Source organism: Zingiber officinale, chromosome 4A (assembly GCF_018446385.1).
Source record: "Zingiber officinale cultivar Zhangliang chromosome 4A, Zo_v1.1, whole genome shotgun sequence".
Taxonomy (NCBI): Eukaryota; Viridiplantae; Streptophyta; class Magnoliopsida; order Zingiberales; family Zingiberaceae; genus Zingiber; species Zingiber officinale.
In genome coordinates this window covers 9,676,573-9,693,433 of record NC_055992.1, presented here as the reverse complement: position 1 = coordinate 9,693,433, position 16,861 = coordinate 9,676,573, and the positions used below count along the sequence as shown (strand labels likewise).

Genomic DNA, 16,861 nt, shown 5'->3' with positions numbered 1-16,861 from the left:
TTTCTGATTGAACGACGCGAATAATCTAGATAAATTAAACTTTTTAAAGTATAAAATAGATTTAACAAATTTGTTTTCTTAGAGTAAACCGCTTTGAAGGCACCTGCTGTAAGTTACTTATTCTTGCGGGTAAAAGCCCAAGCCCAACTGGGAGAATAGGAGAGAAGAACTAGACTGCTTTATCTCCCAGTACTGGTCCTGTTAACAAATGGTTCCTGTGTCGGGACCTGGGCGAAAATCCTAGTCTTTTCCTTCTTCCCATTGCCGCCTCCTTCCCCCGGCCGCCCTCCGCCTTCACAGATCGGTAGAGCTGTTTTATTTATTCATATTCTGGTTTGTGGTATTCGGTCTCTTTTTTGATGGATTGAGCGACAAACAAGGTTGGATTTTGGTTTGGTATAGCTTGGTTCTTTGGTTCAAAATTTTCGCTGTGGCATATCCTATTTGCCTTGAAAAAATATTTGATTTGGAGTCTGTTCGATGGAGAATTGTAATGGATCCTCCTGGTCTTGCAAATATCTCGTTGACTGTGTAATGTGTTGTTTTCTTTACCAAATTACAGATGTATTCCGCTTCTTGTGCCGGATTCACCTCGCGATTTTCCATGGACGTCTTCGTGGGAAGTTGATTGCTTTCCAGTTTAAAACTCTTGAATTCGGACGTAGTTGTTTGCCCATTGTTCGAGTTCATTTATCCCCTGAGACTTCGGATGCTACGCATTAATAGCTTTGTATTAGGGCTGTTTTTAATCTTCTAATCTGCTCGCGTAATTATCAACTATTGTTGCTTTCCAACGCAAATTATCTTATTCTCGCCTTTGGCGTTCATAACCTTCTAATCCCTTTTGATGCGATCGAACTCTTTAACAGAGTGAAATTTACTATCCTAACACCGTTTCTCTAACTAAAATTATGTATTTTTCCATCAAATATCTAGTGGTCAAAGATGATCAGGAAGCAGATCCATATGCTATAAGTTAAATATTTCCCATATTTAAGATCTTACTTGGTATCGTGATTCTTTTATCTAGACTATTAGAAATTCTTTTGAGATAATGAATTCTGTTTTTGCAGTTTGAAGTTTTTTGGTATTTCTTTCCTTAGTCATTGACAACTGATTACATGTTCCTAACTAGTATGATATGGATGATTCAGGTATTGCTTAGGCTTTTACACTAATGGGAGTTTCCTCTTCTCTTTGCCGCAGGTGGTGGATGATTATCAACAATCTTGTCAGATTGAAGAAGCACCCATTGTGTACTTTTTAGCATTATGAGTGGTGTTCCAAAGAGATTGCATGAGGAGGGTGGGCATTCTACACCTCTAAAACGACCACATGAAGAACTTGTGATGTATTCATCTCCATCAGGAAAGGCCAACCAATCAGTTGGTAATGAATTTCACCTCCCTCTTGACCATGGACACGAAGGAAGAGTAGCAAAAGTTCAACGCTTAGAAGCCCGTGAAGTTGATAAAAGATCATCTCTGCTGCATCGGATGCCTTCAGCATCTATCAGTTCATTAGACCATCCAATAACATCTGAAAACAGATTAGATTTGAAGAGAAATGTCAAGAGTGAAAGTTGGGAAGACAAAGAACATAGAACTGATAAAGGTGATTGTAGGAATGATACAAAGTTTGAGAAAGATTATGCTGCAGCTAATGCTCATTTGAATTGGAAAGATAGTAAAGAACATCACAGGAGTAGAAGATCTGCAGCTGATGGTTTGAATTCATGGTCTGGATCCCGAAGTGGTTTACAAAGTGCTAATGAACTTACAAAGGATCTGTTAATATCTGAGGATCGCTCTGTTGAAACACTTGATAGAATTGGAGATAACAAAATTGACCAGAAGGTTGAAGAAAAATTCAGAGATAAGGACAGGAAAACAAAGGAAAGAGATTTTGGTGAAAAGGACAAGGATAAAAATGGTTTTCAGAACAATATGCTGCTTGGTGGTACTAGTGATGAACACAAAGATCTGCTGCGAGAAGAGAAAGACATGGAAAAATGGGAAAGGGAGCGGAAAGATTTGCAGAAAGATAAAGAATGGAATATGAAGGATACTTTGAAGAGAGAAACATCGGCTGCAAATGAAAAGGATACTTTGCAATCTGAAAAGGAGTTCATTGATGGTTCTGTTAGAAGCTTTGAGCAGGATAACACTACCTCTGAACCTAAGAGAGGAAAATTCGATAGTTGGAAAATTCATGAGAAGGACATGAAAGAGAAAAAAAGAGAAGTGAATGGAGATGCTGGGGAGAGACCAGAACAACGTGGTAAGCATAATGACAAGGAATTAGATGATAGTTTCGTAGATGGAGATGGGGCTACAGATAAAGAAAAGGAAGCTTTTGGTAATGTTCAACAGCGTCGGAGACTGCGAACGAGAGGAACTCCTCAAACACCTCAACGTGAAGGCCGTCCTCGATCTAAAGCACGTGATAATGAGGGGTATGCATGAATGTCATCTGTGTTTCTGTAAACTCCATTGCAGAATATATATATAGGGAGTTGATATGCTCCCCGACTCACTATCCGCCCTGGCGCCCGGAAGTGATCTGGACACCCAATGGCGTAACCAGTGCTCCAGCCCAGTGCAGCCCAGCAATTTCATCATTTTCATCATAAAAATAAGTTCACTGGCAAACCGGCGCTAAATCATAGTCCAGTGCTGGGCTGCACTGTTCCTTTTTCACTGGCTGAGAAGCATGGCGTTCACTGGCGCCAACTGCCCTGTGCTCTTTCCAGTACCAACTGTTCGTAATTTAGTCTAGGGCAGTTGAAGATCCTCGCTATGCCATTGCGGGCGCCCCAAAGTGAATGCACTCGGGCCGCTTGGATCACTTCCGGATGGCCCGACCACTCAATCGTGGACGAGCGGGGTGGACAGCGAGTTGGGGAGCATATCACTCCTCTATATATACATGCCTGACTTATAGATCTGAAAGTAGTTTAGTAGTTTGATTTTAATATTTTTGCAAGTGCTCTTGGTTAATAGAAAATTTCTTGATCATGCCAGTTTCTTATACCACCACATGGCTTATTGATTTTCAAAATGCAAACTTGTCCATGCCATTATACTGATAACCTATTTGCTTATATCACTATGGCTGAGTAGTTATGGAATGACCAACTTGAACTTAGGGAAAATTAACCTCTTTCTTTTGAAGACGATCTAGTTTGATTATTGTGGAGATTGAGTCCAATTGTTTAAATTAATTAGTTATTTCATGGGTGATTGTCCTTTTCCTTAAGAATAGTAGTTATGCATTTGTTTGTCTCAAGTCAGATCATTACTAATGCTCCAGTTAGGCGATGTGAAATTATGACAATTATGTACATCAAACGAGGAAGATGTTTACAACAATAAAATAAGATATAATTTATTTAAATATAAGTGATGATATAGTATGGGAAATAGCCCAATGGTGTAGAAGGATTCATATAACTAACTCCTTCACCTAGTAGGATAAGGCTTGATTGTTGTTGTAGTTATCATAATTATGTTTTGTTCTTTGGTGTCCACTAATATAATCTAATTCTACTTATTTTACTTATAATAATCCCTTTTTGTGCTCCCTCTTCACCTTGTATTACCATTCGTAATATTTCGTTACACATCGATGCTTAGAGTATTTGCAATTACATGGAAGAAACCTTTCATAATGATATTTTTATTGTGTTAATTAGCCTCTTTGAACCCTGGTTGCTTTTTTCATGGGGTTGTGGTTGATCCCAAATAGTTGGGACCAATGGTTTATTGTTGTTTAACCTTTTGGATTGTTGAATGAATTAGTCATTATCATTGGGCTTTTACTTCATTCACTTGCTCTGCTTACGTGTCTGAATTATTTGTTTCTAACAGATTGTAATTCTTCATTTTGCTTGTTTCCTGTTATGGCATAGTGTACCACTTTTTCTACTCAAAGTTTGTAGGAAAAAATTTGTGGAGTCTTTTTTTGTCACTGGCATTCCATTTTCCTTTGGTTAATTTTTATCTTTGTTGTGCAATTGCTAATATATATTTTTTCTGGTTTTTTATTTTGCAGATCTCAAGGTCAGTTTCACTCTCTATGTTCATTGCTTTTAATGGATTTTGGTGACTCATTATCTGGCTACCAATTGGTGCAAGTGGGGGATGTTTTGCTTCACTAGACTCACTTGGTGCTTTAGAACTAGTTAACATTGCAACTTCATTCTTGACATTCATTTTTCTTGTTTATATTTTATTGCTTTTGTACCACTTTTTCCATCATACAACGTGATTAAATATTCATTGAGGATATTACAGGGGTCCTTTTTGAAGATTAATGCAGCACATGATGGGGCATATATGTAGAGAATATAAGTTTCCATAAACTTATGTGACTTGCCTGTTTGTCTTTAATATTTGATTCAAATATGTGCTGAATTTCACTTAATGTACTCATATCCTTGCTCTTATTAGGTTGTTTCAATAATTTTCCCAAGGTTTAAAGCTCAACATTTCTGCAAGAAATTCTCTTTTATATTTATTTGAGAATATCAAAACTAGTTTGTGCATTTAGTCACTATTTAATTATGGTATATTTGCTTGATTCGGTATTGGATATATGCCATAACATACTCAATACGTGATTATCATGGTTTAAACTTGAAATTGACAAAAAAAATGTCTTTGTTTCTGTTTTGATCTGGTTTTTTGTTAGTTTAATTACTACTCTACTTTTACCCTATTGTTCTGTTTTGGTAATGCTAACTGGCTATCTGTTTTGACTACGTTACTGTTGTTGCAAAACTCTATTGGTGCTTTAGCGTACACCTTTGTTCAAGTTATTTCTTAGCACATTACATTATTCCCTTGACTCTTCTGACCCCATTTTTTGTCTTGCCTTTCTACCTGTTGGAAAGTAATTTATTCTGGCCAGTGAAAAACTAATATACATTCAATTTGTCTTTGGAGCATCCAACGCACTATTGTTTTGGGCAGAGATCTGCCGCTTGTATATCTAAGAAACTAGAGTCAATAAAGGAGGGATAACTTGTGATATCTTCTGAAATACCTGACTTAGCACCTTGCTTGTGCAAGGTTTTGTATTTGCCACTAACTAGAATGGAATTTAATAATACATCAATAGGTCATTTCTTCTTTGATTTGTGTTTACAATCTGTGCTTCCATTAATTGAAATCTGATAAAGTTGTCTGACACTTGGGTGTCAAAGCAGTTGACTTATGTTTTACTCACCTTTTCAAGAAGACATGCCTCTCAGTTTTATCCTCCTTCCACTGCTTTTATTCTGCTAAATAGTTCCTTTTCATTTTTGGATTCATTAGTATTTTGATGCCCTAGATGCTGTAGTATGCATAGATAAAAAATATGTCATAGCATTTTGTCTGAGAATTTAATTGGACTTCTCCTCCAGAGCAACAACTTTTGTGGCTTTTGGTGATTAGACTTGCTTGTTAGTCTTGCTCATCTGCACTTCTCTCACTGCAGGAAAATCTGATGCATCTGCAATAGTCTATAAAGCTGGTGAGTGTATGCAGGAACTTATGAAATCTTGGAAGGAATTTAAAGCATCTCAGGATGTACAAAATGAGAAGATCTTGCAAGATGGTCCAACTCTGGAAATTCGAATACCTGCAGAATATATAACTTCCACAAATCGACAAGTAATAAAGCAATTTGTTTTTAGGCTTCATATCATAAACTCACATTTTGTGAACTACATGAATTCAGCTACAAGAACCTTATTCCTCCAATGTTCTCTTTGCAAGGCTATATTAATAATAATGTTTAAATTAATTAATTATGTTTTTACTTCTAGGTGTGTTTAGGAATATTGTCTTTATCTGAATTCTGAAATTGATCTACAATTATAGGATAAATCCATTATATTTGACATTTAGATAAAGACACACCTAAAAGAGCTCAATAACCAGAATAATGAAAAGGGTGTGCTTTTTTGTTTCTTTACTTAATCTGTCTTCCTAAAACAATTATTATAGAAGCATGGATGCAAATTAAGTCAGTGGTGTTCTTATGTTTGTACTAACTAGTAAAGAAATTAATTGTCTTACTTAAATAATTTTGTAATTTTGGCATCACTTAGTCAAAAGAATTTAGCAATATATATTGTATGTTATATATTCTTTGAATATGACCTCAAATTCAAACTGGAACAAAAAATTCAATGCAATTGAAGAATTAAATCATTAAGTATGAACAATTAGTACAGCCAATGAATGTAATACAAGTAACTTTTTGCAGGTGAAAGGTGCTCAGCTTTGGGGTACAGATATATACTCAAATGATTCAGATCTAGTAGCTGGTATATTTACTGCTCCATTGTACAATATTCATATTTTGAATTCTGTGTCTTCTTGGAGGCTATTTTTAAAGGTGTATATTGTCCAGTTCTCATGCACACTGGTTATATCTCCACGTCATCTCGTCCACCACATGGCATTCAAGAGTTATGCACAACAGTTCGAGTTCTACCATCACAAGAATGTAAGTATGTGGGGATATTAGCATGCTTAGGATCCTAATATTTGGGCCACTTTTTATGCTCAGGATTCTTGAATGAGTTGGATTACCTCCAGTAGTTTTTGTTGTTGTGGTGGTGGCTAGTTTAATTGGTGGAAAATAACTACCCTGAATTCAGATTTCAGTTAGGAAATCTGAATACTACACCAGGTCTAGAAGTTTGCTGCTTTCTTTGTAGTGGCAGTAATGAGTTGTTTGGGCCTTATTTTTGCTATATATTATTTTGCTAAAATCAACCTTTCTTTATGAACTTTTTACTTGTGACTATACTATTACAATATGTTTTACCATTGGCAGTTACATTTATGCAATATTTCTTTTTGTGTTATGTGATTAGTTGTTGTCCCCTTATTACAGGTTATACTTCAACTTTACGAAACAATGTCCGTTCACGTGCTTGGGGGGCAGGAATTGATTGTAGTTTTCGAGTTGAGCGTTGCTGTATTGTGAAGGTATGTATTTTTCATTGACTCTGATATCTTAATTTTCATGTGCTCCTGAAATTTCATTGTTACTATCAATTCGGTTTTCGATTTATGCTTTAGCGGATTCATATCTAAAGTCATTTATGACTAATGTTTTCTTGCTTGCATTGCAATGAATTTGTCATTTGCATATATCATCTGACTGTTTCTCATTTTAGACTGTGGCTATCTTATGACAGAAATGTGGTGGGACAATTGATTTGGAACCTCGTCTTACGTATACATCAGCAGTGGAGCCAACTATAGCTCCAATATCAGTTGAGCGTACAATGACAACAAGAGCTGCAGCTTCGGTAGTACAATTATCTCTTCACATGATTTAATATTCACTCTGAAATTTTCAGTTAACATTGCATTGCTATTTGATGGGTAACTACTGTCAAGGTTCTAAAAGGCATATGCTGGTGGTATGTGGTCTACCACTTTCATATTCAAAAGTATTAATTATATGTAACATTATCTATGGTCAGAGCAATCCACATCATTATACTATTTTTTTTAAAGTTCTCAGCTACTGATATAAGAATACTATATGTTACAGAAATTTACTGGAAGAATTGATATTGAATTTTACAATTTGTGTTGTTTGAATGGTAGAATGTGACTGCTACGAGCTTTAATCCAACCAAAACTATAGCAGCTTGGTGGTGGCACTACTTTCATACAAGGGCTAAGAGACCTCCTCAACTTGAACATGTGGGACTGAATGAGCCACTTTCTAGTTCTTCAAGCCAACATCTGATAGGTTGGATGTTTCAATATGGAAATCATGTTGTTACAGATCCACTTCTAGCGAGATCCATGACATTTCTTCCTTCCCAGACCTAGTCATCCTCAAGTTGGGCTTATTCTTGTTCCATAACTCATAGGGAAGACGAGCTAGTTCACATACCAAAGTATTATGATCTTCCAATCCAACCAAAATCGATTAGCGATTGGGTGTGACAATCCCTTTGCTCAAGCACCTGAAGGTCTCCTTTAGCTCCACCTTAGCATCTGAAGGCATAAGGCAATACTATACGACCATGTTTTCACATATCTGCTTCTAGCAGGTCTGTGATTCTGCCCTAATCTAACCTTCTACCTAAAATAACATTTATAAAAGTCACCTTAACTATCTTTCTACCATACGGTAATGTTAACAAAAAATCTAACCTTGGACATAGATAACAACCTAAATCATAACCTCATCTATCCCAAATGATGGCTTATTCATACAACATTAATATTCTATTTAAACCCAATTATTTAACGTTAATATTATATCCCCAAAATTGAATTCCTGTCATATAGATCTAGGAGTTCTCAAATGACAAGGATCTTAATTCCTAGTCTTGATCATAGCCCTTTATGCTTGCTAGGTTATATAATACTTTTTAAAATCATGCCTATGATTTTAGCATTTAGACCCTAAACGATTTGATATATACCAGGTTTTTTTTTTTTGCTTGGGGTTTTGCCATTAAGGTTTAGGCGTTGAGTTATAGTACTAAGCACAAAACAATTTTCAAAACAAAAAAAATATTGAGGTGCTCACGGGGTGCGGCGTAAGGTCTGTGGGGTAACAAAACACTTGCTCTCTATATATACATGTCAATGATTGAGTTTGATTATCCAGCTCTTCTTAAAGTGGCTAGGCTGTCGACTATCTGTGTTTTTTGCATGAAATATTTTCTTTAATGGCTGCAAAGCCTTCACAATTAGACTGTACTTCCTGAAGTGTCTAGCGATAAACTTCATATGGTAGAAATTGAAGCATGAGATTTTGGTTTCCACCTTTTGTGTTTCTGTGTGTATTTTAGCTTGATGGATCACTCTTTCTTGATCTTGACAGATATTTTTTCTATTATTTCCTTTTGCAGAATGCCTTGCGTCATCAAAGATTTGTTCGAGAAGTTACCATTCAGTACAATCTTTGCAATGAACCATGGTAGTTATCATTTCACTTGTTATATGACCAAAGAAATGTTTGGTAAATAATTTGTGTGCATTTTTGAAATCTAGGTAACTTGTTCATCAAATTTACTTCAGAATTTAGGTGATATTGCTTACTTAGATATTTCTCTGTATACACCATCAATATCATCATGAAGGCTATATCGATAAGTAAATACATGATAAACCCCTTACTGCTTTACACCACTGTTTAGCCTGATGATAGATATTATGTAATAAAGGATTTCACATAAACAAGCAGTGAGGGTTTTTCATCCTGTTTCAGGATTTTGTGATTGTGATCTTTCAAGGAGAACCTGATTGATATATGATTTGCATTTTTGTATAAGATTTATGTCAGTGAATATATAGTCAAGTATTCTTCTTACCTAGATTGTTCATATATAAATTGAACTTATGTATAAAATTATGTTGTGTTTCCGCTCTTTTGTGGTCGTGGAAAATTTTAGATGACAGACACGATTGCTCATTCTTAAGCAGTTGTGGAAACTTCATGTTTACTCATGAGCTTCAGAATCTTCAGTTTGCATAATCACCTTAGAAACATATCCGCATGCATGATGGTATTAATCTACTATTCTAATTTCTGTGAGCACATGATGCAGCCTTTACCCTATTATATCGCCTGGAATGAATTTTGTTTTATGTTCCTAGGCTGAAATACACAATTAATATTGTCGCTGATAAGGGACTCAAGAAGCCTCTTTATACTTCAGCACGTCTAAAGAAAGGAGAAGTTCTATATTTGGAGACGCATTTCAACAGGTGCGCTTATTTTTGACATTGTTTTTCTTATATTATTTTTTTTATCTTATCAAATGGCAATAGATTACTTTTACAAGATGTGCTTAAAAATTTTCGTGCACATCTGATGTCAGATAATCTTGTTCTTTACTCCCTTGTTCTTTACCGGTTAGGATTACTGTTGCTATTTGGGGATTAGCACGGCCTTTTGATTTTGTTGGTTAGGATCATTGCTGACTAGATGGAAAATATCTCATTTAGGAATTGATTGATTTTTTTTCCCTGGAAAACTTGGTTTCTAGATGAGATGAAATTTGTGTTGAAGTATGTGGTTGTTTTTGTGTCTCTTATTTTATGGAATATAAAGGTGGTGGAGTCTATTGCTTTTGATGGTAACAGTTTGTCCGGATGAGGCTCTTGTAGTCTAATAGATAATTCTGAAAGTTGATTATTTGCAAAGAAATAAGTTGCGTTGACCAAGGTAGAGAGAGTTCCATCAGAAATTTTAGAATTGACTTTGAAATTATACTTAAGTGCAGATACTTTTAGCAACATACCCACTCCTTTATTGTATAAGTTCTCTTTTCATTTTAATGTGTTTATCATATTTACCTTCACCTCTTTGTAGCAGATATGAACTTTGTTTTAATGGAGAGAAGCCCATTCCATCTACTTCTAAAGCAACCGATTTGGATCATGAGAAACTACAAAACCACGGCTTGCACGCTTCAAATGGAGATAGAAATTCGACAGAACACGAGACTGTCATCGATGTTTTTAGGTGGTCCCGCTGCAAAACACCGTTACCCGAGAAGCTAATGAGGTCATCAGGAATCCCCTTACCCATGGAACATCTAGAGGTACTACTAGTAACTCAAAGATAACCTCTTCCAAGACTCAAATACATTTTTACGCTTAATTATTTTTCCATCTGGGAGTCTCTGCTCCCTGTAGATACATACTCCATTACCATCATTATTATAGCTTGTTTGATGGACGACCAATTTTCAATGAATTTGCAATGTTTTTAATGTTTTTTTTTGTGCAGATATTGTATGATAACTTGGACTGGGAAGATATCCAGTGGTCACAAACCGGAGTTTGGGTGTCTGGCAAAGAGTATCTCCTTGCTCGAGTACATTTTCTATCTCCAAATTAACAGTGCATTATATGATATGTGGCTACTGGAATTCTGTGTAACATTTAATGCATCATGTTGATAATGCCTACCCCTTTGCTAGGTGCAACCGTGCCTTCACTGGCACTTTTAAGTCTACGTAGCACCAAGCATTTTGTGTTCCCCTCAACATCTGTTACTTATTTTTATCTGTGAATTATGTTTGTTAGATTATTATTGACCGTTTCATTTATGTGTTCATGATTGCTCCTCGCCACTTTTAATAAAGATTTCCATGTTGGAACTTTTGTAATGCTTGCCAGTGGTGCAATATTAACCTCAACGAACTTATTCCCAATGGCCCATCAATTCCAGATCTACCAGCGAGCAAGTTTGGAGGCTTATACAACAATAATTCCAAAATATGAAATTTGCCAAGGAATGTATGGTGAGAATTTTGAAAAGATAAAAAAAAAGTTGTGGATAGTAGTGATATAACTGAGCGACACCACGTGTTATGTCGGCTAAGCATATAATTAGTGAGGAAAGAATATAAGTACACTTCAATTAACAGTGATTTGTTCCATGGACCATCTTCCTCTTAATTCATATACATCATTGTTCGAGTTGGATTTGAATACAAATTCAACCGAAACATGATGGGTACTTCTTTCCCTATTTTTTCGTCTTACTTATCAACACTTGTATCAATCTTCCTCTTGATTCATATCAACCAAAACATGAAAGGTACTTCTTTCCCTATTTTTTTTTGGTCTTACTTATCAACACTTAGATAATCAACCTTTTTTTTTTTTTTAAAAAAAAAAAGGAAACAGAGAAATTCTTTTCATTCGGTGGTAAGGACAAGGTATCCGAGAGCATGGTTCATGCTCTTCCATAGATTTATCTCTAAATGGGAAAAGGATGTTTTGTTATGCATCGAACATATCCCTGATATTTATATAATTAGAAAAGGATGTTGGGTCCTTATTAATGAGTTAAGTCCCATGTCATCCATCAGCCAACGACTATTAATTAATTTCATTACATAAACGACGATTAGCGATTAGCATACTAACAATTAAATATCTCCACGGCCAATCATCGGTGTACACTGATCAGTGATTGATGTTTTCAGCTTCATATCTGATTAGCCACTTCAACTAATTGATTTGAGGATTGCGGATTAGAGCATTTCCTTTGAAAATGAAGACAATTAATTAGTCAAATTTTAACCCCTCTTTCATCAGTAGCCATATAAAAATTCTAACCTTCTTTGGCACAAAATGACACCAAAAGTTGGATGTATGTTGAGAAATTGATGGATCTCATTGTTTTTCTTTAGGAAAAAAAAAGGAAAATCTATTTCACTGATTTAGGTTGTTTTAAAGGCAAAAGTAGAAAACTGAGCCTCTCCTTTTCTGTAAGCAGATTGAAAAGGGAGTGCATAAATTATAAAGACAGCGAGATGTTTTTTTTCAGCAGTAGCAGAAGAAAAATTAAACCACTTACTTATTCCAACAAATTACTTCTTTGTAACTCAGAGTCATATAATCTATTGAATTTGAAGCTGTCTCTATCTATGTTATAATGAAGTTCCATAACCAAGATTTACGATGGATCACCAAACTTAACATAATTAATTGTATCACCAATACTCTGTTTTAATGGTGGCTGAGGCATGAGGATGAGGATACCCAACTCTTCTGTGGCATCTGTTCTAGTTTTATGATTCATTTCTGCTTAAAATTAATGGAGAACATGCATCCTCAGGAATCAGAATTCTTCCATCTGAAATTTCTGAAACTGAATAACAAAAGATATCTGCTGGTCAGGCGTTGATCAGTAAGAGAACATTAGTAGAAAAAACATATGCAGCAGATATATTCCATTGGCTTATGCATGGCCAAAACAAGTCGACTCTGCAATCAATTCAAGGGCAAGAATGTAGCCCCGAGGAGAGAGAGATGCTTCATGTATATATAAATAATAGCTGTAAGCCTGTAACTTCCAACTTACAAGCATATGAGAAGCATAATTTTTAAACCACGTTTAACATTACCAAAATTTGTTTGCATGTCTTCTTCATTCAACAACTCGATTCTTGAGATAACAAAAACAAATAGGAAACACAAAAAAATGAAAAGAAAAAAAAATAGGATGCCAGTAATTTCACTATGAATGCTTTTTGTTATTCCTTTTTCCTCAAAAATAGTAGGAAGTAGAGTAATCATTTGATGATCAAACCTTAATTACTTGGGCCTATTATTAATTCTTGGTTCATATTTTTATGAATTACATATTTACAATTTCACACTTTCCTTCAATCTTCTTTTTGTCAAAGTGAGTGAGCGAATCCAACCCCTCAATCTTTGGTCAAGGACTCTGGAGTCGGTATCAGGGTGAAGATGATGGATTAAATGTTTCCCCAGGGACCCCTTGCCAAGCAAGGATCTACCTCTCGCAATCCATTAGATAACTAGAAGAATATAAAGGAGACCCAAACCCACAACAAACAATGTCGCATTCTTCATCACACCCTGCCCCACTCAGCTTCCATCTCTTCCTCTTCTTCACGACACCACTCTTTGAGCACTGGTGAGCCTCTTTCTTCTCTCTTTTTTCTCTCGAAACAGTGATTTCTTGCTTAATTATATTCATTCCCCTCATCTTGTCGTGATTTGATTTGGAACTATTTGATTCTTCTTCCATGAACTTGGGCTCCATGTCCTTCTCCATTCCAGACTATGTGAATTGTACGTTAATTCTGCGTGGTTCCACTTCCATGGCAGTAGAGTTTTGAAGCCTGAAAAATACTTTCCATGTCTCTCCCACGTTGTCGATCTGTTTCCTTATTTATTTATTTTTATCGGTGTCTGTGCCTTCCGTAATCTCACGGATGATATGATTTATGAATTCACCAGATTAAGAAGTTTTCTCGCATCTCAACTTGGTATGATGAAAGGACTACTCGCCGTTCCTTCAACCACCGAAGCCCGGCAACGATCGACGGCCATGGAGTAAGTTCTTTTCAGAATTATCCTGTTTTATCTCCTATTTGATCTTGGTCCAGTTATTAGTGATTATATATCATCCAAAATAGTTAATATACAGAAATTCCATAAGATTTCATGGTTAGATTAGATTTGAGGCATTGAGAAGCGGGGAATTATCACCCATGCGACTCGCTGGAGAGATTAGAAAGGGGAAGAAACAAATCGAAATGGCCTTGAAGGCCTAGGGGAATCCAAGTGCCTTTATTCTGGACTTCTTTCTCCCCCCATTCCTCCATCTGAATGGTTTCTTTATTCATGAGCAGTAGCAAGTACTCCAAGTGGTAAATGTGTTCTTATTTATTAGCACAGTAAAGTTGTTGATCAAACGAACCACCATTTTGATCTTTTCATTTATTAGCCCGGACCACTTCTCTATTTTTCCATCTTCTTCTTCCTCTTCTTCTTTGTTTGCATGTAGCAAATGATAAATAACTTTATCCACATTAAGGCTCTGGTTGAGAATTCTGATGCAGAAGATTTGCTGTTTCTACTACTTGCTTTCTTCTTCTTTATAAAAAGAGAGAGAAAAATCACTCTTTTCTTCTCTCTTTTTGAGAGAAAAAGCCATCGCTTTATCCTTCCTTGAATCAGTAATTATCAAGTAAAATAGACAATAGATCAGCTCTACTAAAATGACCAAGTTCTTAGATAGAGGTCCAGCAACTGGCCTCTGTTCCGCTCAAAGACAGGAGCCTCTGATAAGCAAACACAGAGCTGCATGCCAAGTTTTGTTCTGTATCTCATGATTCTCATTCCACAGCCAATGAGCTGGAAACAGTTGTTGAAGGACCATACTTTAATGTCCCAAGTCGATTTTGGCAGGGCTTCTTTATTAGTTTGATTTCTGATATCTGCTTGTATCAACAGTGATGACACCGACAGAAGAAGGCTGACCAAGTCGAAAGATCTCAAGATAGTAGACAAGTGCAAGATACTAAGTCCCGAGAGGTATTCGGTCTGCAAATTCGAGATTTTGAAAACTGCAATGATCATCCTCACTTGTTGCACGGTTTTGACTGTGGCTTTCTCCCCCGTGATCCGTAAAGTACAACCGCCGCCGCGCGCCGGTTCCAGGTTCAACTTTTGCATTCTTTCTAAAAGTTTTGTTTTTTTTTTTTGCGCGGATCAAATTCTAAATGGCGATGAACTTTGGATGATAGATCGCGGTTTGTGAATGCGGGAGAGATGTGGCAAGCAACAGCATCCGACCCTCGGTACATATCGCACTTAGATATCGGATGGAATCATTTGTCAACCATACTGGAAGATTTAGAACCGAGAGATGGAAGTCTCAAAGTTGGATTGCTCAATTTCAACGTGACAGAGGCTAGATCTTGGCAGCAGACACAGCCTGAAACAGAGGTCTCGTTGCTGCACCTGGACTACGCGGACACGAGCATCACCTGGGATCTGCTGTATCCGGTATGGATCGACGAGGAAGAGGAAAATAAAGTGCCTTCTTGTCCATCTCTCCCAGAGCCGCAAGCGAAGGAGGGTTCGAGGTTCGATCTCGTGGCCGTCAAGCTGCCCTGCGACCGGTCCCAGAGCTGGTCCAGGGACGTGGCGAGGCTACACCTGCAACTCTCAGCGGCGAAGCTGGCCGCCGGGAAGTCTCCGGTCAGTGTACTTATCCTCACAGAGTGCCTTCCGATTCCCAATCTCTTCCCTTGCAAGAATCTCAACAGACGCGAGGGAAATCTCTGGCTGTACGAGCCTGAACCTGCAGCGCTGGAGGAGAAGCTTCGGCTTCCGGTCGGGTCGTGCAAGCTGTCGATCCCATTCGAGTCAAAAACGCGGGCGTACACCGAGGTGGGACGAGGCAGGGAGGCGTACGCCACCATCCTCCACTCCGCGGACCAGTACGTTTGCGGAGCCATCGCGCTGGCCAAAAGCATCCGCTCGTCGGGATCCGCACGAGACCTCGTCATCCTGGTGGACGAGGCCATAGGCGGGAGCGACCGGGCCGGGCTGGAATCCGCAGGGTGGAAGGTCAGAACCATTAAGAGGATCCGCAACCCCAAGGCGAAGCGCGACGCGTATAACGAGTGGAACTACAGCAAATTCCGGCTGTGGCAGCTGACCGAGTACGAGAAGGTGGTCTTCCTCGACGCCGACATCCTCATCCTTCGAAACATCGACTTCCTCTTCGCGCTGCCGGAGGTGAGCGCGATCGGGAACGACGGCACCATGTTCAACTCCGGCGTGATGGTGGTGGAGCCGTCGGAGTGCACATTCCAGTGGCTGATGGACAACATAGAGGAGATCACGTCGTACAACGGCGGCGACCAGGGGTACCTGAACGAGGTCTTCACGTGGTGGCATCGGGTGCCGAGGCACACCAACTTCCTGAAGCACTTCTGGGAGGGCGACACGGAGCAGAGGAAGGCGAGAAGGGAGAGATTATTCGCCGCAGACCCGCCGGCGGTCCACGCGCTGCACTACCTGGGTCTGAAGCCGTGGCTCTGCTTCAGGGACTACGACTGCAACTGGGACAACCAGATGTTCTGGGGTTTCGCCAGCGACGCGGCGCACGCCACGTGGTGGAGGGTGCACGACGCGTTGCCGGAGGAGCTCCAGAAGTTTTGCCTGCTGCAGACGAGGAACAAGGCGTTCTTGGAGTACAACCGGCGGCAGGCGGAGAAGGGAGAGTACCCGGACGGGCACTGGAGGAGGAACATTACCGATCCCAGATTGCATATCTGCACGGAGAATTTCTGCAACTGGCGAAGCATGCTGGTTAGTTGGGGGCAGACTACTGATGCAGATCCTAAAGCAGCGAAACCGAGCTTGTAATCGGCGTCCATCCATCCATCCATCCATCGTCGTCCTTCACGTCGTCGCTAGATCTCCTTTGCTGGATATAGATATATATAAATGCAAAGGTGTTGAATTTGATTGTAAGTTCATACGCAATGTTTCCTTGTTCGATCTCATAGAGAAGTCGATAGGTATAGCATTTCTTGTTACAT

General features: G+C 38.3%; 2 protein-coding genes across 2 annotated transcripts; both read left to right on the top strand.

Moving 5' to 3' along the window:
• Positions 1-150: 150 nt before the first annotated feature.
• LOC121969515 lies at positions 151-11,089 on the top strand. Its single transcript, XM_042519655.1, has 12 exons — positions 151-304; positions 1,207-2,455; positions 4,054-4,061; positions 5,482-5,657; positions 6,256-6,316; positions 6,403-6,498; positions 6,892-6,986; positions 7,199-7,312; positions 8,882-8,949; positions 9,630-9,740; positions 10,351-10,579; positions 10,768-11,089. Exons 2-12 carry the CDS (start codon positions 1,272-1,274, stop codon positions 10,876-10,878), a joined length of 2,253 nt encoding a protein of 750 aa, XP_042375589.1. The 5' UTR covers positions 151-304; positions 1,207-1,271; the 3' UTR covers positions 10,879-11,089.
• Positions 11,090-13,277: 2,188 nt separating this feature from the next.
• Positions 13,278-16,858, top strand: LOC121969513 (putative UDP-glucuronate:xylan alpha-glucuronosyltransferase 3). Its single transcript, XM_042519653.1, has 4 exons — positions 13,278-13,434; positions 13,761-13,856; positions 14,760-14,966; positions 15,053-16,858. The coding sequence occupies exons 2-4, from the start codon at positions 13,792-13,794 to the stop codon at positions 16,683-16,685; spliced, it is 1,905 nt and encodes a 634-aa protein (XP_042375587.1). The 5' UTR covers positions 13,278-13,434; positions 13,761-13,791; the 3' UTR covers positions 16,686-16,858.
• Positions 16,859-16,861: the final 3 nt, after the last annotated feature.

Bases quoted from the DNA above. Each gene is read 5' to 3' on its own strand.
- LOC121969515 (XM_042519655.1), top strand. From the start codon at position 1,272: ATGAGTGGTGTTCCAAAGAGATTGCATGAGGAGGGTGGGCATTCTACA. The intron at 7,313-8,881 runs GTAGTACAATTA...TTCCTTTTGCAG, and splicing joins CAACAAGAGCTGCAGCTTCG to AATGCCTTGCGTCATCAAAG. The intron at 8,950-9,629 runs GTAGTTATCATT...TTATGTTCCTAG, and splicing joins AATCTTTGCAATGAACCATG to GCTGAAATACACAATTAATA.
- LOC121969513 (XM_042519653.1), top strand. From the start codon at position 13,792: ATGATGAAAGGACTACTCGCCGTTCCTTCAACCACCGAAGCCCGGCAA. The intron at 13,857-14,759 runs GTAAGTTCTTTT...TTGTATCAACAG, and splicing joins CAACGATCGACGGCCATGGA to TGATGACACCGACAGAAGAA. The intron at 14,967-15,052 runs GTTCAACTTTTG...TTTGGATGATAG, and splicing joins CCGCCGCGCGCCGGTTCCAG to ATCGCGGTTTGTGAATGCGG.